This window comes from Cryptomeria japonica, chromosome 9 (genome assembly GCF_030272615.1).
Source record: "Cryptomeria japonica chromosome 9, Sugi_1.0, whole genome shotgun sequence".
Classification (NCBI taxonomy): domain Eukaryota; kingdom Viridiplantae; phylum Streptophyta; class Pinopsida; order Cupressales; family Cupressaceae; genus Cryptomeria; species Cryptomeria japonica.
Genome location: NC_081413.1, coordinates 522,876,281 through 522,898,324, shown reverse-complemented (window position 1 = coordinate 522,898,324; position 22,044 = coordinate 522,876,281). Strand labels below are relative to the sequence as shown.

The following is a 22,044-nucleotide window of genomic DNA, read 5'->3' as shown; positions in this document are numbered from 1 at the left end:
CTTCCTTTTGTAATTGAGCAATGAGCTCTAGGCACTTGGCCTTCCTGCATGTGCAGGCCCCTATTGTAGCAGTAATATTCCCTTATTGGCCAGTAAGTGAATATTGTGGGTCACAAATCCCACCGAGGTTTTTCCCACACCGGGTTTTCTCGTTAAACTACTGTGTTATGGTGTGCTCTTCATGTGGTTATTGTTTTTCTTGTTTACTGCATTACTTTTGATTTACCGGTACACTGTATTGATATGCTTTACATATTTTAATTCAAGTAAATTAATCAACCGGTTAGATATTGATTCACCCCCCCCCCCCTCTCAGTATCTTTGGGAATCCTAACAGCTTTAATAAGTAGAATCTACATAATAACTTAAGTGCCAACAATATAATTTCATATTTATCTGGTTATTAGAGTTTGATCAAGTATTAAATTTAACACATAGAATTGGAAGGAAGAAGACATGAAGATTCGCCTAGGGCCATTTCTACACCAAGCCCAAGAAAGGTTGCCCTCTACAACCTTCTTGCTCCACTTGGCGGCCCATACTTGCCGGCCTACCAGGTCTACTTCAATATTTTATTAGGCCTTGTGAGGGAAAGGGTAGAGAGTGTGACCAGGTTCCTTGACTCCTCTATGTAAGGACCGTCCCAGCTCTAGATGCCACTTTGGTCATCCTAGGATGGCTCACTTACGAGCCCCTCATCACCCCTCCATCACAATCCATACCCCTCCTACACAAAGTGTATTCTTATATTATTTGAAAGTTTTCAAAAAAGATGTATTTAATATTTGATATTTGTAATGATCTTGCATATACAACGTGTTCCATATTTATGATGATTATACTTGTTAATATCGTGTTCATTACGTTTAACATCTTCCTAGATTATACATACTTATTATTTAACATTTGGACGTTTAATGTCTATAATATTTATGCATGTTTAATATATATATATATACTCATTTGATATCTATATTCATTGTATTTAATATCTACATTTCTTATGTTTAATATCTACATTCAATATATTTAGTATCTATATTCATTGTATTTAATATCTACATATATTATATTTAATATCTGAAGAATCTTTAATATCTGCATTATGATTTCTAATACCTACTGTGATTATTAGTACTTTACTAAATTCAGTTATAATTGTTTTTGAATCTGATACTTGCAGACTATCCTATATTAGTTTCTGAAAAAATGCTATCAAATTAGAATAACAGAATGAAGTATTTATATCTTATTAAATTTCTGATGTTGTCATAGTAAGCAGTGGGTTAGATACATCATGCCCGTATGGAGTGTATTTACCCTTGCTTTGACTCTTTGTTACTTCTGTGATTCCCTTAAGCTTCCTCTTCCTTTCTTTTTTCCACCCTGCCTTCCACAAAATATTGTTTGGTCTTTAATACTATCTTTGCCCAATGATGGGCTGCTGGGATCAGACGTGTCCTTTGGCAATGGTTCCCCTTTATTGATACATTGTGTCCTTATGCTTCCAAATGCAAAGCGCTGCATCACTAAATACAAATCGTGCTTTTTCCTTTGTATGGTATTACTAATACTTAGTCGGTGTTAGGATATGTAAAAGGATATTAATATTTGCTGCTAATAACTCTTAATAATTAAGTAATGGTTATTTAAATTATGATGAATTATTAATTAATAAACATTACACTATGTATATTAATTAATGGTTAATTAACAAATGATCAATTAATCAACTAATTAACTAATCATGATGAATAAATAATCAAATAATTAAATAATGGTTAATTAACAAATAATCAAAGAATCAACTAGTTAACTAATCATGATGAATAAATAATCAACTAATTTCACAAATATGATTGTGTTATATTTTTATAGCCTAAATGATCTAGTATATCTGATCAAAGGAGCGGGGTATGACAGCAAAGCCCACAATGGGCCATGTGTACAAGGCGATGGATAGGGCAAGGAAGCCAATAGATCCATCTATGGTGAGCTTGAGGATAGTATTATCCAATATCTGATATGATCAATTGACAATCATCAATTTCGCTTCACTTTTACATGCACATCCTACAAAGAAGTAGGAGAGATCAAGACTCAACAGTATTGAACCAACTTTCAGCAATTCAGCTTCAATCCTGCTTATCAGGAAAAGTCTAAAAAAGATTTTAAAAAATTAAAAATAAAAAAATGTAGTTTTTCTAAGCAAGTTCACCTTGGGTACAGTCAGATTTCTCTAGATTCACCATGGGTTCGATTGGTTTGTCCATGATGAATCCATAATTTGTTGTGAATGCCCTGGCAAAATCCCTTGTTGCAGCCTAGATTGGAACCGAGCACCAACCAAACCTAAATCCAAGCAATATAGAGGGTTAACCAATTACTTGTACTTTTGGTTTTTGTTTTCGATGCCAGGATTTCATCGTCCATAAGTTTTTGTACACCTAGAACACTTGAGAATATTTCTACATTTGAAAATGTTGTTTCCTTCAGCTTTGCTTTTATACTCATTTGATCAATGTATACTTGTGTATATGATCAAAGTAGCTTCTATTTGATTAATTTATTATGTCTTTACAAATGATTAATGAAGAGTAAATAGTAAAAGCTTTGAATCAATGAATCACTAAAAAAAGTCTGAATTTCAAGGTTTAATCAATTTTCCAAATCTAAGTGTTGTGTCTAAGTCCAAGTCGAAAATCAGCATGTCAAGTCTATGCCAAGTCCAAGTGTAAACATCTAAAAATAACTATGCATTTTTGTCATGTCACCTTCTCACTGATTCTTCTATCCATATTATTTAAATAATTTTTTAAATATTTAATTAAATAAATTTTCCTTTAATAATTAAAAAATTATTATTTATTTATTTCATTAACCTTTTCTATTAAATATTTTTATTTAATTAATTTTAACATTTTTAGCCGAACATTAGTTAATTTCTCTCTCATAATTAAATAATTTTCAAAATTTATTTAAATAGCTAATACTTCCCTCTCAAATTAAATAAATTCAATATTTTATTTAATGTTCCCACCTCAAATAAATAAAATTAATATTTTATTTATTTCCTCTATGCATTTACCCCTTGCATTATCCTTCCACCTCATCAATCCAAGTGTATTATAAGTCTCACCCTCTCTCAATTTTTCTCAACCATTCATCTTGCAATTTAATCCCTACCATTGATCAAATGTAATGTGAGGCATATAAATAAGACCTTCATTCACTCATTTCCCTAGCTAGCACTTTTGTGTACCTACACTATAGTCAAATTATCACTTTCATGAACAATATCAATCAAGAGCTGGCAACTATCAAACATTTATCAAGCATCAATCCTTCATTTACTATATCATTGTACAATCATGGTTATGCTATTCTGAAGAACAACTCACATAACAAAGAATTCAATGTCATATCCCCTTATTTTCTTATAGAAGAATTTTAAAACAATACTATTAATTTGACAGATCTTAATGACTATTCACATTTAATATTAGTTAACTATTAAATGTTAATTAACTGTTAAATATTAATTGATTGTTAAATATTAATTAACTGTTGAAGATGGATTTGTTATTATGATGTTAGACATAACCATTATTGGCTGGGAATATAACCAATGATTTGGGAGAGGCAGCGACCTTTCCAAGGGGTCGCTGCCATCAAAAGCTGTGACTGATGAAACGTGGCATTCCACCACGTGAGGGGAAGATTAAATACCCCCCAAAAGAACTGGGCAGGGGGGAAGAAAGTTTACAGGCTGGAGAAATCAGAATCAAAGGAATAAGTTCTGCTCACACTCATGCAATAATACTTGGGGAAAGACGTCTTCTGGTAAGGATTTTCTGTGCAACACTATTGCAGTATTTATATATTTATGTAACTGGCTGTACATAAACAGCATTGGTAAATCTTTAAGATAGATAAGAAACAGTATTCTGTATATTAATACTCTGAAATATATGTGTTTATATAAGTCTGGCTTTGACATAATTTCTGATATTCTGAGAAGAGATTGAGAAAGAGGGAGAATGGTTCAGACACCCTCATAAGTATGAAAGGAGGGAGAACAGTTCAGACACCCAAATAAGTATGAAAAGAGGGAGAACGATTCAAACACCCTCATAAGCATGAAAAGAGGGAGAACAGTTCAGACACCCTCATAAGTATAATACAGGGGAGAATGGTTCAGACACCCTCACAAGTGGATCTTGATAAAGGGAGAACAGTTATTAAGGCACCCTATCAAGTCATCCAATCTAACTTGCTATAATCAGGAACCATTACTTAAATTCATCCTAAATTAATCTTCTCTATATAACCTTTTTTTGTTTATTTATGAACCATAGTTAGATTTGCTTACTTCATGAATCATAACTGGTCTATTCTTTCTTATTATTCTTTATTTTCTGCATCAGTATAATCAGCTTACACTTACTAGACACTTATATGTTAAAATGAAATGGATCATTTTCTAACGTGTGTTGCAGGTCTCCCTATTAAAGCAATTAAAGGTATTTCCATTTTCTGATCTATCTTTAGTAGCAGAGAATAATCTTCTAGGGTAACCTGGGTTATTTTGGAAGGGGACATTACATTCAAGCCAATCTCAAGCAACAATAGAGTCTCCTAAGGTCTTTGCGTTAGTATTATTGTTTATCATTTGATTTATGCATAGATCTTAGACTTCATATCGTGATGGTGTGGATTGTGAGTTTGGATTTGCATTGCATTGATTCCATTATTATGATTCACATTTTCGTACCTTTCACACCAAGTCTTATAAGTATGATCAAAACCCTCACATGCAAATGAAGCAAAGCAACCCTACCTCCTTCAACCTTAAAACTTCACCAATTGGCTTCACTGCTCGAGAAAAATACACTACACTAGTAAAAGGATTTTTCAAATTTCAATCTGCAAAGGGGATGTATGTTTCATTTATTGTTTGAAGTTCAAACCTAATACCATGGCAAGGCATCAAAGATAAATTTGCCCATATCCCAAAAACATCTATCACCAACCCATTTTTAATGATAGAGGCTTTTTTCTAAACAACAAAACCCCCTTTTTTATCATTCTACAAAAACTTATAAAAGTCTACATTCTTTTTCACCCACATTGATAATACAGCTATCAAATAAGTTGTAGGAAAGTGAAGTCTTAGCATTCAAACAAACTAAAAAAATACCACATCTCTTCGATCTAATCTCTTCTTCATCAAATGCTTTATCCATTTCATCATTAGGAGAAAGGAAAAGAAGATTAGACTGCCTACCATGCCTTCCGAATGACATTGAGGTCTCATTGCCTTCTACTTTTGCAACATCATCTTTATTTCCTCTGCATGCAGACACTTAAACACCATTGCCCCTCCCAGCACAATCTGCTCTCCTCTAACCACTTCCTTGAACAACATCTTCCCATATCCACTCCTTCCTTCCACTCTCAATAGTAGGTTGATTAGGGCGATTCTCAAGTGGACGCAAAGGAGTTCCTTTCCTCTCACCACATTCAATTACTTTCTAAACTCCTATTTCCCTTGCATCCCTATTTATTGTAGCATCCAAATTCATCCACTCAATGAATTGAGTTTAAACCAAAACTTTGTGCCGCACACCATCAACCCTTCCCACTTTGATCAACATCACTTTATATCTCAACATTTCATTTTTCTTACCACTTTTGACCACAAGCTTACCAAAAAGGTTTTACATCCATCCCATCCCAAGAACAACATAACCAAGAAAATGAGAAGCAAACCCTAAATACAGTCAAACAAAGCCAAAAGCATAACTAACAGATTTGCACAAGAAGAAGCTAACATTGATAAGATGACTATGTCTCCCCTAATTCCCAGAGCCCCTCCCTTCTATGTCTGTCTCTTGTATATGTTTAATTCTTGACAATTATGTAATTTTTAAACCTTTCTGCAAATTTTCCAGTTTATTGTTCCCTTTTGATGTAATAAAATGAACTTCCATGAGCTTTTTCCCAGATAATATTTTGTTTTCAGTTCACATACATTGCTGGAATGATACAGCCCACTTTATCCATGGAAAAACTAACCTGGAGAGTGCAAACTGAGTCAGTTGCAGAGAAAATAGTTCCAATCGCTGCATATACAAATAATATTAGATTACATCACATTACAATTGAAATCATCCTCAAGTAGCTTAAAAGAGAACAATGAAACATTCACAAAAAGATAAAAAAACAGACTAGTGCTCACCGAGATATTCTCCAATTTCAAAAGGACCAATATTAAACTTCTTGAATAGCAACATTGCACCTGGAGATTAAGTTAATTTCAATTAGAAAAGAAAAAAATTGAAAAATCTCTATCGATAATCAAACAATATTAGTTTTTAGAAAAAAAACCCTCTAGATAATTAGATTCAACTGTTATACAGTGGATTTGCCTTAGATAAAAGGTGCACAAAAGTAAATTTCTAACAATGACGAATGTCAATTGCTATGCAAAGCTTCTCATCATTAACACAAGATTTACAATCTGTAAGCCTCATTAACTATGAAGATAAGTACCAACCACTAGTTTCCTACTTTTCAATCTAGCTTTGTTATAGAATTATCTTAAACTTTGTGAAATTATATCATAGTATTAGAAAATGCAGCATAGTATAGTCATATTCACAATTTTTATTCTTTTGAAGATGTATGTTCTCATTTTTACTTTGTAAGTTATAATTTCTTCTTAAGTTGCTTTGCATCTTGTTTGTTATATAAATTTGTTCTGGGGTGGGTTCCCATTAAAGCTTAAGGAAAGAATGCATATTTTTTATCTTCTCAAAATGAAAAATTAGTGCACAAAGAAGAGGAGAAATTTCCTCCATCACTTGGTGAAGAATAATAAGGAGAGAAATGTTTTACTCAAAACTAGCCAAGAATATTCAGCATGCCACTTCTTGTCTCTCAAATCACCTCCTTTGATTATCACTAATCAAAGAGTCCCCTTGAAAAAAGAATCAATTTAAATGTGAATCCTCTCATTTTTCAGTCAGATGAGAGATTTAATTCATGGGGTTAATCCTAGTGAATCATTTATTGAAATAGTAGCATGATAATAAGATCCACTTTACTTCAGATTATTTCTCTGTTATTTAAATTCGGCTTATAATAAAAAGGATTTTATTTAGTTTAATTTAAATGAAAGGAAACTAATACTCTGATCTGAATTAAATAATGAAAAGAACCATTCAAATTCAGTGGGTTGAATTGATTGACTGTACTTAATTTATGAGACTAACAAATATTTTAAAACATGTAGTTGACCTCATAAATCAGAATTGGATAGGGTAGATATGCGAAGTTTAATACATCCCCACCCCCTGGGATGCATCTCTTAGACTGGGAAACATCACCAGTATGGGACATGGGCATGGAGACATATACTGTGGTAGAAGACACCCCACCCACATCTCTCAACATATCCCAAAAATCTTAAAAATCAAAAGGGAAACCCTAATTTTTTTGTTTTAAAGCATTTTTTGACTAATTTTCTTCACAACAAATCTGTTAAGCAGCAAGTTTTAATTTACAGCACAGGGTTGAGACATGGATATTAGGAGGACAGGAAGCAAATTCAGGCTACATTCACATGATTCGTTGAGTATGATACAAAGCTGCAAAAATCTGCTACAATGAAGTGATTTAGGGAATTTACTGGTCAACCATTTAACTTTGAAAAGTGTCTTGCTTGCTTAGAATCTGCAGTCTACAGTCACACAGTATAATACAGTCAGCAAAGCCAGATCTGCAGGCTATAGTCACACTGAAGTTAAATCTGCAACCTACAGTCACACAGCAGTATGTGGGAAGTGGCCAACAGTCAGGAGTGCTAACTTCGAAATTATTTGGTTCTAAGTTCTGTTGTCCTGGTTGGCTGCTTATATGCACATTACATACCTTACTCCCATAGTACAGTGCAAAGTCCTTAAATTGAGTTCCTTCCCAAAGGCCCTAGTTTGGTCTTTTATTGTGGACTCAAGTTCACAATTATTTGGTTTTGAGTTCTATTGTGGTCTGGTGCCTATATGCACCTTACATGCTTTGCTCCTGTGGGTTAATTCCTTGATTCCTTGAAAATCACACCAATTTTTTTGTAAAAATCGTGTGGGTCTTTTCTTGGAAATCATGTCCAATCTTCAATCAAATCATGCTGAGGGTTTTCTGGAAAAATTCGTGATTTTTTTTTCAAAAAAATTGTGCCTTCTTTCGATTGGAATTTATGACATCTGCAATAAAAAAATCATGGATTTTTTCTCGATGAATAGGTTTTTTTTTTTGCACTTTTTTTGATGATTTTTTATAAAATCACACATTTTCTAATTTTTCAACCCGTGATGACCAAGGCAAAAAACTTGACGAGTTTTTGAAGATTTTTGATGATGTTTTAAAAAAAATAGTGGACAATTTTTGACAAATCCACAATGGACTAGGCCACACCCGACGGAGAATAGCCCCTTATTCTCCATGTCACCAAGTGTAAGCAAACACTACTCAAGTGATAATTTTGTCTCCATGAAAACAAGAACACTCACTAGTTTATTGTCTACCATGCTAAACTATTACAATATACAATCAACATAATTGCTCTAGCCAAATCAAAGCTTTATGTTTACTCTCTCCTTTAATCTCCACCCCTGAGATGAACTTAGCAGCCCCAATCCTTTCATAAAAAAGTATAGAAAGCCAAACACGTCATTATTGTTACCAAAATACAACATATCATGTACATACAACGTGATGACAATAAAATGATCACCATCCTGTTTGTAATACGAATAGTGATCTGATTTGGACCTCACAAATGTTAGTCTCAATACAAAAGAATCAAACTTTTGGTACCACATTTTAAGCGATTGTTTGAGATCATAGAAAGATTCCTTCAATCTAAAAATCAATCACTCCTTACCTTTTATAATGTAGTTCTCTAGTTATGTCATACAGAATTCTTGCCCCACGTCACCACATAAAAAAGTTGTCTTCAGATCCATTTGTTCTATATCAAGATTATATGTTGCTAAAACAAATAACAAGAACCTAAGAGAAGTTAGTTTAGCAACTGGAGATCAAATCTCACCAAAGTCTATTCCCTCAACTGGAAATATCCTTTCACAACCAATCTCACCTTATACTTCTTAACATTGCCATCTAAACTAAATTTCATCTTGAAGACCCATTAGCAACCAATAGGCTTCCTTCCTTCCACCAACTAAACTAAGTCCCAAGTCTTGATAATTTTCAGCACAACCATGTCCTCATCCATGGTCAATCTCCAAGACATATTGTCATCCATCTCCATTGCATTTTCACAATTCCACACTCATTCCTATTAATAATCAAAGGCAAAATGCATCTAAAATCAAGCAATCTATAACTTTTTGGCTGTCTCTTCTGTCAAGTGGATGGCATCAAAAGCCGAATTAGAAGCTCTAATTCTTCCAAACTCTCTAAGCTCTCCAAACTGTCTTCCTCATCTAGTCCAACCTAGACATTTGGTTCAACATCTAGTGCAGCCTTCTTAGTCTTTGGTTGTGGCTCCACAATTCACTTTTCATCCTCATTTGATTGCTCAAGTGTAAAAGGTCTAATATCCCTTGAGATCGCAATATAATTGTATAGAATTTTCACAACCTTAGGATAACAAAACGTATACCCCTTTCATGCTAACACCGTAGCCAACGAACATACATTTCACAACCTTGTTATCCAACTTTGACTGCTTCTGCTCAAGCACATGAGCATATAACTCGCAACCAAACATTTGAAGATGTTGAAGTCAAGGCCTTTTGCCCATTCAAACCTCCTTACGGATTTTCTCAACAAATGGTGATGTAGAAGACCTATTAATCAAGTAATATGTCGTACTACCAGCCACTACCCAAAATTTTTGTTTAGACATATTAATCAAGTAACATGTTCTAACAGCCGCTGTCCAAAGATTTTGTTTCAGTTTGGCTCCACTAAGCATACTGTTGATCCTCTCCATCAATGTCAAATTTGTAAATTTTACAAATCCATTCTATTGAGGGTGTATGGAATAGAATGGAGTTGTCTTATGTCTTTCTATGCCATTCTCCTTACAAAATATATTGAACTCTACTAAACAAAATTCTCCACTGTTCTCCATTCTTAACACCTTGATCCTTTAACCATCTAGTTCTCCAACTATTTGAGCCAACTAAAGAGCTTGAATTCACTTCTATGAAAATAAACTCGGGTCCTAGACTAATCATCAATAAATGATACATAATAGATAGATTTTGATAAATAAGGAACATCTATATGGCCAAATACAATAGAATTTATAAGATTCAATATCCCAAAAGATGAATAAGAACTTGAATAGAACTAAACACAATTTTGATTTCCATAAATGCAATGTTCACAAAATTCAAACTGGAGAATTACCAAGCCCCTCTACAAGATTTTTATTTTTCACGGTATATATACTTTTCTCACCAATATGGCCCATTTGTTGGTGCCATTACATTGTCTTCTCAATAGACTATTTACTCTTTGAAGTAAGATCATGCTTAGGCGACCAGTTAATCGGTTTCAAAGGGTTAAACCTTGTCAACAGGCAGAGAGGAGTACTAATTGGCGACCACCAGACCCGAGGTGGATCAAAATAAATTTTGATGGTGCTGCTCGTGGCAATCCTGTACCGTCAAGTACGGGTTGTGTTGCGAAGGATAGCCATGGTGTAGTGATCACCAAATGCAAAATAGCGGCTTGAAGTAGGATCCAATAATGAAGCCGAAGTAAAAGCGGCTCTTTTGGTGGTTCAATTGGCTGGCAGGTTAGGTGTGGAGAACTTAAATTTGGAAGGGGGCTCCCAAGTTATCACACATGCTATTATTAAAGGCGAAGCTCAAAATTGGAAAATTGATAGAGAGATAAAATGTATTAGAAAGCTCCTAGCGTCCTTTCGAAATTTCAAAGCGTCCCATGTGTTTAGGGAGGGAAATCAAGATGTTGATTCTTGTGCCAACCAAGTCTTTGACTTATAGGTTGGCGATCTCAGCTTAAATATTTATACCACCAACAGTAATATTTCGGACTGATTTGAATTTAGATTGGGGTGGGTCACCTTTTTGCGGTGGGTGGCATTGGTATTTGGAGTCACTAAATGGGTACTAATGAAGCACATCATTTTAACCATGATCATTTATTGCTTGTCAGATTCAATACGACGTCATATCCCTAAACGCATGCGAAGTGATGGGGATCTTCTCCAAATCCTTTGCTCTATGGAGGAGAAAAGTTGGTTTTGTTTTGATTGGGTAGGGTGGTGGTGTTCCTTCAGTATGTCGTACCAACCGTGAGTTGTTTCAAGGCACAGTTATTAACAATTTGCACTGCTCGCCTTTTGAATGACTAAGTGCATTAAAGGCATACTTAGTAATTTTGGAGTCTTCGTTTTGGGCGCATTTGGTTTATGAAACAAGCCAAAAGACTTAGTGTCATGTTGTAGGAGTGCGGGCATTTCAACCATCATTCTTCTGCTACTTGTATCGAGATTCAATTCAATGAATCACTTTCGTCGCTGGAGAATGGAGCCAAACTTCTCCCTGGAAGTAGCGAGACCCATGGTAGCATTTTGGGGTCAAAACTCTGATGAAAGACTTACAAATGTTTTCAAATTTGATGATAAGGATTTTCTCACCCGGGTAAAGATTGTTCTTGGGGAGGAGTACCTAAAGGCTCACTTCAAATACCGCACCAATGCCAATGTTGCGTCCATGTTGGTGGCATGGTGTTTTGAGCTAGAAAACAAAGAGAACATGAGGTGGATAGTTAGCAACTATGTCAGAGAAGAATGGTGTGGAGAACTTGAAAGTTTCATCAAAATGACGCGTGACGGGAAGGGCTTCGTCTATCCTGACGAGCCTTGGCTACATGTTGGTGAATTTTGTCCTCCTTTGCACCCATATCTTATAGGGAGCGCAAACTGCAACAAAGATGTCCCTATAGCCTCTGCACAAATCGGCGTGCATGGAATAAAGGAGTATTTAATGGCTTGGGAACAGCAGGAGGTTCGACGAGATCCTCACGATTCACAATGGCTTCATCATCAAGACGGAAACGAGGTTGTCCGCGTGGCTCTTAGAAGAAGACAAGGAGAACATTGTGGATTGGGTTCACGCCAGCGCACATCGATGTTGCAGATGATCCTGAGGTGGCGGTGGATGGTGGAAGGACTGCAAGCAGCAAAGGCAAGGAAATAGTTATTGTGCCTTAATAGTGGCATGGGTTTATGTTTTGTTGAAAATTTCGAGTTGACTTCAATCTTTTGTATCTATGTAAATTATTATTAGTAGCTTATGGTGTTTGTTTGGGTAGTGGGTGATGGAGTCAATCTGAGTAAGGGGGTTGATTTTTTTACATTCTTATAGAACTGTTTCGTAAGAATGTTTTGGATGATGAACTGTGAAGAAAATGTAAATTTTTGGAAATAATAGAAAAATATCATTTACCGATCAAAAGAAAAAGATCATGCTTAGGTAACCATACACATCCAGGTGTTACTAAAGTGGCTACAAAGGTGATTGTTGAAGTGCCAGTAATTGCACAATAGTTGCTTCAAAAGTGGTTGTCAAAGTGCCAGTTGCCACATAAGGGGTTGTTGAAGTGCCAACTCGTCAATGAAGTGACAATACTGACGAAGTTTGATATTGATGTTGAAGATGTTGTCGGACTTCAAAACAATTAGAATAATTAATTCTTTTAGTCAGTTACCTTCTTTTGTGGTTCTATTAATGGTCATTTAGTTAGTCATTAGTCAACTATTGCTTCTTTTATAAGAATGCATAGTATGCTTTTTAGTTTTAAGTTTTTCAGCTTTATTTGGCTTTTTAGCTTTTTAGTTCACTTAAACGACTAGTTCTTAATTTAGAACGTCGTCTTGTAAGCTCTTTATATACGATTGTATATCGTTCAATAGAGTATCTGTTTATTTGAGCAATCAATTTTTCGAAAACTATTACACTAAATATATATGCTCACATCAATACCAAAAAGATTTCAAATCTGAACTTCCTTTGCAAGCACGATATCAAAATCGTGCCTCCCATTAAAGTCGTCCCACATCCATTCAAAAACATCGATTCTATTCTAAGAAAACGAAAGCTGTTTTTTTTTTTTTTCTAAAACATCACGTTGAATTCAAACTACAAAACATATATGCATCCAACCATTTAAAACACTCCAAGACGTGTTTTTCTAACATACACCATATTATTTTCTTTTAATAGCACTGACCACATAAGTTCGTGGCCCACATCCTACCATTTCCCTTCAAAAAAGCCCTTTTTCTTTTTACGGAAAAACACCCACGATCTGACATATACACTGCATTCCATAATCCAGTCAAAACCCATGGCACTTAGGATATACAACCCTTTGAAAGGTCAAGGCTAACATGGCAAGAACCTGAAGTGGAAGCTAACAAAAGTGACAAGTAAGCATACAGCTAGCTGAAGTTGACAGCTAAACACCTCAAGCAGCCAACCAAGTAGCTGGAGCAAGCAAGCAAGGAGTTGAAGCAGGTCAAGCAGCTCAAGTAACTCAAGTATCTCAACCAGCTCAAGTAGCTCAAGCAGCTCAAGCACGTCAAGCACCTCAACCAAAATTGAGAAGATCTAATGAATAAATAGTAACTTGAAAAGCCCTTCAAACTCAATCCAATATTACTTTGAGTAATCCTCTAGCTTGAATAGCACAAGCTTGACAAAAACCACTTGACATCAATGACAAAATGTCAAACAATCTCCCCCTTTAACATCAATGACAAAACCAACCTGCAAAAGTTGAAGCCATCCTGCATAACTGAAATGGGGCTAAAAGAATGTCACAATAAAATAACTCCCCCTGAGTCCAAGCAAGCAGCTCAATGATGGAGCGGAAACACTCCAAGCTTCTCCTTTTTCATATCATCAAGAGTGTATAAATTGTTAGCAGCCCTACTTGCGTTTGCAATAAGTTTACCATCTTTTATAACTTCACAACAATCTGAATTAAAACTCAAACTATGACCTTGATCACACAACTGGCTCACACTTAATAAATTGTGTTTCAGACCATCTACATATAGAGCATTCTCAATTTTTGTCACACCATTGTTCAAAACAAGTGTACCTGTACCTTTGATTTTTGTTGAAAAATTACCACCAAATCTTACCTTACCTCCATTAGTTCTTCTGAGAATAAGAAATTTACTTTTGTCTCCAGTCATATGCCTAGAACAACCACTGTCAATATACCATTTGTCTTTTTCATTTTGTGAATGAGGGGCTATTTGCACAATTAGAGATTCCACAAGCACTTCCTTCTTCTTCTTCCAAACCTTAGCACCCTCTTTTGCCTTGAACACTTTCTCATCCTTCTTGCTCTGCTGAGAAAAATCTGACATTTCATTTTTACCAACTTTTGCAATGTGTTATTACATTTATAGCATACTACATAGTAATTCCTTGGAGGAATAAAAGAATTCTTACTTCTAAAACAGAAATCATTCCTCATAAACCTCCTACAATTGATGGCTTTGTGTCCAAAATGGTTGCAAGAAAAACAATAACCATAGAAAAAGGAATTATTAAACCTGTTCATATGTCCTTGCCTTGAGAAAGGAGACCTCTTGAAAGCATTAATTCTGAATTTTGATGATGAATTCATCGTGCCACTAGCATTTGTCTTTTGTTGTCCTTCTTTTGTAGAAATAGAACTTTGACCTTCTTCAAGACCAACTCTGCTTTTATCACTAGATTGTTTTTGTAAACTCAAAATGTTATCCAATGACATAGAACCTTTCTGATTTATACTCTCATGGTTCAGCAATGATGAAGATTTATCTAACCTCCTGAAAGAGACAATATCAGCCTCAAGTTTCTCACAACTTACCTCTTCCAACTTGATCTGATTTTTTAGTTCTTCTTCACACTTCTTCGCTTCCTCAATCTGGATTTTCAAATTAAATATGAGTTTTCTAGCATCATCAAGAGCTTGTGATTTCCTGATTTTTTCCTCACTTTCTACTTTGAGCAGTAGCTTCAAATTTAGTTTTTTTCTTTTTAAAACTTTTAATCTCACTGAGAGCACTTAACAATTCTTGTTCAAGATCCACTTCTCCATCTTCTTCATCAAAAACATCTTCATCTTCTTGGTTTTCAGCATGAGTTTCTTCTAAAACATAAACAACAGCTCATCACTCAGAGATTCTTCATCAATTTCTTCAGATCAATCACCATCCTCTTTTGAATATAGACTCTTTTTGGATTTCCATGTCTTCTTATCTTTTCTTTTGTACTTCTTTTTGTTAAATTTAAGCTTCTTTTCATAACCGCTATCTTCATTATTCTCATATGGACATTTGGCTGCAAAATGTCCAGTTTTTCCACAGTTAAAACACTTGAGAGGCATCTTATTCTTGGTCTTCCTTAACCTTCTCAAGACAAATGGTTCTTCTGAATCAGAATCATCATCTGAACTATCACATTAACTTTTCTCTTTTTGCTTGCCTTTCTTTGATGCTTTGAGGGCGGTCTCCCTCTTTGATGACTCTGTGTTTGTCCTCATCTCATATGCAATCAATATACCATGGAGTTTGTCAATGGTTTATCAAGATCAACCATCTCCTCTATAGCTGAAATCTTTGCATCAAATCTTAAAGGTAAAGACCAAACTATCCTTAAAAAATTTTGAATAACCAAATTATCATCAACCTTCTCACCAAGACCCTTAAGTGAATTCACGACTTCATCTACTCTTAGAAAATAGGCTGCAACATTCTCATCTTCTTTCATTTTCAGACTTTCAAATTGCATTCTATGAGTTTGAAGCTTGGCTTTCTTCACCTTTTTATCTCCTTCATAGACATTCTTGAGTTTATCCCACATGACTTGAGTAGTATCACAATGCATGACTTTAACAAATTCAGATTCTGACAATCCACACAGTATAGCATTCACAGCCTTAGCATTGCTTTCAAATGCTTTCTTTCCATCTGTAGTGGATGGTGGGTTTTGAGGAACTGTATAGCCAGTCACCACACAATTCCAGACATCAAATCCAAGAGACATCAAGTAAGCACGCATTCTGACACACCAAAAAGCGTAGTTTGATCCATCAAAGGAGCTTTGTTTGTTGCAAGACCTTCCAAAGCATTCATCTTCAAGTGTCAATAGAATCAACCCTCAAGCTTTTAAGCCTTAACAGAAGGTACATGCTCTGATACCAATTGAAGAGCACACAAGCAATACTGAGAGAGGGGGGGGAGGAGGTGGGGTTGTGAATAAGTACTGCATAAATTTAAAACTTGAAACTCCAAAGACAAAGATAAATTAGTGAAGGCCAAACACCAAAGTTTCTCATGGAAAACCCTTTTGGGGAAAAAACCACGGCAAATCAAACTCTTATTAATCTTCAAAATGGGCACCAACCCAACAATACATAAGTGAGTCTCAACTCACTAAGGGCACTATTGTGACCTATTTCACACATCGTACCATCGCAGATGGGGACCCCTTGTTTTTTGCTTTTTAGGGTTTTGTCCTAGCTCTGCAGTTTCATTAATCTATTTTCTTTGAGAGTTTTGAGTCAAAGTTTTGAAGTCATCTCAAGCCAAGTAATGAAATCATGCTCAGAATCATGTTTAAATGTTGTCAAAGTTCTTAGCAGGTCTAAAGGACGAGGATCGCAATTGCTTTGGGTCATTTCAGACCACTTTCTATTTTAAGGAAATTATGCTTTTTTGTTTTTCTCTAAATTTAGAAAGTTTTGTTTTTGGCACTTTGGGCACAATCCGAGAATCAACTTTTTTGGCTTGCTTTTTGCTTTTTTCTGCTTTTTTGAAAGTAGGATTAGGGTTTTGTTCCTCAGGTCATATTATCATTGCCCATGTCTTCAAAATTGAAATATTTGGTCTCTAAGTGTAAAAAGCAGGGTAAAAACAATTAGGGTTTTGTTCTAGAAGAACATTCCTCAAGCCATTTCATCAGTACCCATATCCTCAAAACTGAAAAATTAGGTCTCCAAGTGCAAAAAGCAAGGTGGAAACCCTAACTAGGGTTTTGTTCCAGATGAATCCAATACTGTTATGGGAGATCATATATGACCATAGCAGCTCAAATAAATGTGTTTGGAAGAAAAATTGGCATCAAGGACAAATTCGCCCAAGGAAAGGAATGGCAAACAAAGTTGTCTAGAAGTTTGAAAGATTGCACATCAACTAGCATGTCAAGCTCTCCTAAAGTCCGCCAATGGCAGGGGACCTCTCAAGTCTGCCTAGAAAGACATAAGGATGGCAAACACTTAGAAAGCATGTCCAAATCATCTTCAAGTCTGCTTACACAAAGCCAAAATATAGTTGGCAAGACTTCTTCCAAGTCCGCCCTCTACGAGGAAGACAAGAAGAAAGCATGTCCAATGAGAGCCAAAGCCCGCCCTCTAGGAGAAAGACAAAAGTGAAATAAAGCATGATTAAAACATGTCCAATGCACTTCAAACTCCGCCCTAGCAAGTTGTTTGTCAAGTGCGCCATGATGAAGACAAAACAAAGCAAGACATGGTTGGAATAAAACGAATCTTATCTTCAAAAGGTTAGCAAAGGTTTGAAAGATGAAAAGCTAAACAAAGTTGATAAGTTAGAAAGGTTGCAAGAGATAAAGCAAATCAAAACAAACATGTCTTGTCCACCTTCAAGTCCACCTTCGAAAGAAAACACTTGAAGTTTGCTAGGCATGGAAAAGGATTAAAGCTAAAGAAAGTTGGCATGATGTCTTCCAAGTCCGCCCCATGTCCAAATAAAGTTGGCAAGCACATGATAAACCCCTACTCGCAGTTAAGAAACTCATGGCGAGAGTTGATTAAACTCCTACTTGAGGTTAAGCCAACAAGACCAAGTTGAAAGGAAAGAAATAAAGCTAAGGCAAGGATTGAGAGTAAGAAGAAAGCAAGGAGTTTGGAATGGCAACATGTTTCCAAATTCGCCAAGACTAAAGCAAAACATAAATTGGCAAACAAACTTCCATGTCCGCCAAGCCTTGAGAAAGAATGGCAAAGCACATTCCAAGTCCGCCAAGAAAGCATAAAAACATGGCATGAAAAGAAGACAAGCACTTGGGATAATAAGAGAATTAAGCCAAAGCCATAAGAAAGGAAAGGAAATTAATGTAGGGAGAAGGATAAAAGCAAATAAAGCAAAAGAAAGCATGTCTAATGCACTCCAAGCCTTAAGTCCGCCTTGCCTAGGAGTGGAATGGCACATCCAACCTAAACTCTGCCCAAGCACAAGTTGAAAGTGGCAAGACATTAGCCAAGTCCGCCTTGGCATAATGCTATCCAACTTCGCCTAGACATGAAAGAGAAAAACAAAGCACATAAAGCTATCAAAGTTGAAAGGAAGATTGTCCAAACAACTCTCAAGTCTGCCATGTAGAAAAGTAAGACAAGGTTGCAAAGAAGAAAAGCAATACACATGGAAAGAAGTTAAGATGGACGTCCAAACATGTGCCTATCCAAAGTCCAAAGAAAACGTGAAAATTTGCCCAAGGTAAATGGACCAAACACCTTGAAAGTTTGATCAAATACAAGTTGGTCAAATGAATTGGCCAAGATGAATAAGGCATTAGACCTACCAAGTTCACCTAGGCATAAATGGAATATGTGAAGATGCCTGAGCAAGACATAAAAATTCACCCATGACCTATGGGTAAAACATGAACACAATCAACTTGCCATAGCGAAAGACAAAAATTGGCCAAAAGGAAAATAATTTCGACAAAATAAGCACATGAAATCAAGGGTCAAGCAAATGAACAGGTTGGAAAATAAAACTTGACACATAAATATTTTTAATTATTTTCCAACACTTAAAAAGATTTTCGAAAATTCAAAAATTTTAGAAATTGAAAGAAAGTTCTAGAGGATTCCTTAGCTAAGGATGGAATTTTGAGAGAGAAATAAAACTTTCCATTTTGGAAAGATTTAAAACATAAAAACACAAAAAAAAATAATATAATAAAAAAATTTAAAAAAAAACACAAAGATGAAGCTTCTAAGTTTAAAATCCTGAAACTCTATACTTTCAACCAATCACTTTCAAAATTCATTATTCAGGTTGGAAATTTGGAGAGCAATTGAGAAGAAGTTTTCTCTCTCATATTTTTGTGAAAATTGATTTTTGAAGAGGAATTTTGAAGGAGTAAAATTTTCTAAGTGTTGAAATGCAAGATCAAAGTGCTTTTTCTGATTTTAAGACAAAATTGTCAGAATTGAAGGTGAATTTCAGTCACAAGATCAATTTCGAATACCCAAAATCTGAGTTTGACTGAATTCTTCTATTATTCTATCTTATTTCTTTCAAAATTCATCAATTTCTAGACCAAATTCTTCACTTTCAGTTTACTTTTTCGCAGAAATTTAGCTTTTTGACACGCTGAAAGTGAAACTTTCAAGTAAAAGGGTCTGAAAATCAGAATTAAAATCAGCAAGTTGTCTTTAAAATAATATTGATTTTTTATGTGTTATGCAGGTTAATGACCACCAAAGGAGCACCTTCCAGAAAAGCACCAATGAAATTTGCCAGTAAAGGAGTACAGCCGAGATACAAGATCAAATCTAAATGGAAGAATGTCACAGACACTAACCTTGGGCATGTGGATTCGGAAGAATTCAAAAAGAGAATGTATGGGCATGATGGATACTTGCCGACACCCATTGCTCGCCGGATGATGAGAAATGGCATCATCCAAGCAGCTAGATTTCCACTGGCTAAAGTATGTGTTGAGCTGATAGTTGAGTGTGCTTTACACTACAACACAGTCAAGAGAGATCATTGCACCTGATGGAAGGGTTTTAGCTAATCTTTCAGAGTTAGCCATTCAAGAGACGTTTGGAATTCCAAACTACAATAAAACCTCCTACAAGACCAAAGAAGATACCAAAAAGATCAATGATAACCAGTTTGAGCTCTGTGCGGCAAATATTAACAAGTCATGGTTGGAAAAGAAAAGACCCCAAGGGAAAGTGCCAAAGAATTTGTTGCAACCATACTTCAAAGAGGAATATGGTGATATCATCCTATTGTTGAATAGGGTAATGGGCAGCCCTCAGGGAGTGCCATTCGAAACGTGGATGTACTATTTCATCAATGAAATTACCTTGGGAGTCAAGATGTTCAATTGGTCCTGCATAATCAGCAACAATCTTCATGAATAGTTGATAAATTTGGAGAAGACACAGTCATTCTACATGAGCTCCTACATTATCCACTCATTGGCCAGGAATTTTAGATATTCCAGACTGATCTACAAAGGCGTAGTTGGCAATGGAGAAAATGAATTCAAGTCTTATGACTGTTATCCTCGACTACAACTTAAGGAGGAGAGCCATTTCAAGCAAGTGAATGATGCATTCCTAATGTATATCACAAGGACACCACAAGGAGGAACTCACCAGAGGTTGTCTCCGGAAGCTAAAAGTCTAATCAGCAAGTATGGATCCTGGTTTATCCAGTTTCTGAAATTTACATACATAAGAGTTCAAGGTTTTGACGGTCATCCTTACTGACTTCCGATCTATCCAACCAACAAGATGGTCCTACTTGAAGTTCTCAAACAACTAGAAACATATAAGAGCTTCAAAAAAATAAGACAAAAGGCAGCTATACCCTTTCCATTCTTTATTGCAAATATGCAGGAGTCTTGTCCAATAGCACAGGAACTGAAAGTGCCAAGCTAGAAATGCAGTGGTATCCCTTTATATTCTACCGATTCAGAGCTAATTATGATCCTCACAACAATATTGGATCAATGAATGGAGAAAGACTCAGACATAGAGGATTTTTGGGCAAATGCTGCAGATGAATTTGACATCAAGAAAAGACTATGGTCCAAACTGCCAGTAAGCTTGATCAGAACGACTAAACCTTTCCTTGTGCCGGATCAGCTGGAAGATAATGCAGAATATACTTAGCCTAGCTTTGATGAGCATGCACCTCTTTCTCCTATCAAATGGTCAGAACCAGATGTAATGTCCCTTGTAGTGTTTTAACTGAATAGGCAAGAAATATTTGCTAACAACCTGTCTTTTTCAATCTGCGTGTTATGCAACTTTGATTTTGCGTGTTATGCTGATGTATGTCTCAGTAGTTTCAGTTTAATATGAAGGACATTAAACACTAATTCCTCATGAAAGAACGACTACATATGTCTTGCAAATGAAAGTATGATAACCAAGAAATGCATAGACAACTACCTAGAGATGTAACATAACGAATTTGCCTCTCAAATATGGACAACTACTAACTGGCATTATGACAAACAGTTGTCATACATCCTCAGAAAAAAATTATATAAGATGCAGCCAATACTCCTTCATTCTTTATTCATATGAAAGCCCAATATGACATTACAATGATGTGATATAATCAAACACATGGACTGATATCAATTAACTATTTTCATACTTCTGAAAACAAATGACAGTCCTAGTCTTATGCACACCAAACTGAAAATTTACAATGAAGTCTATTTGCAAATGAACCTGGGATAAGGTGTTTTGAAGAAGCAAGCAATATCAAGGTCAAAGGTGCCTCCAATGTGACAGTTCAACCTCATTCATAAATCGCCCCTGCTGAGGTCTGATATAATGATGATTTGGTGGTTGCAAGTCCTTAATTCTCCTTCAAAAATAATCGTCCTTCCTTGACAAGTGTGGTGCTGTCCTTATAGCTGAGATTCGATGCCAATAAGAGGACTTATGAGTAAAGTCGAAGGGGAAGCTGCCTGCCACAATTTTTATCTCAGTCTGATATAGCTTTGAATACTCCACAAAAATCAACCTCAAATTGTCTACAAATGAATCGCCTTACTCCACCAAAACTATCACTGTCCTTATGCCCATGAAATGATGCATTCCCAATGGCCTAGGAGCAAATCGTGATGGAGGAGGGTCTGATGCAATGTGTCTTCAGATCTGATATCTCATCTGCAATCAACACAAACTCCTCCA

The 22,044-nt window shown here is 35.6% G+C and overlaps 1 protein-coding gene across 5 annotated transcripts in view; it reads right to left on the bottom strand.

Moving 5' to 3' along the window:
* LOC131077033 (sodium/hydrogen exchanger 1) overlaps positions 1–22,044 on the bottom strand; it is a 182,190-nt gene that overhangs the window by 106,693 nt on the left and 53,453 nt on the right. For all 5 annotated transcript variants that reach the window (XR_009113518.2, XM_058014396.2, XM_058014395.2 and 2 more), the window contains exons 5-6: positions 6,242–6,301; positions 6,079–6,125 (exon numbers count right to left, since the gene is read on the bottom strand). Coding sequence is in view for 4 of the 5 variants with exons in the window: in XM_058014396.2 (XP_057870379.1) it covers positions 6,079–6,125; positions 6,242–6,301 (107 nt within the window). In the remaining variant the exon portion in view is untranslated. The remainder of the gene's footprint in view (positions 1–6,078; positions 6,126–6,241; positions 6,302–22,044) is intronic.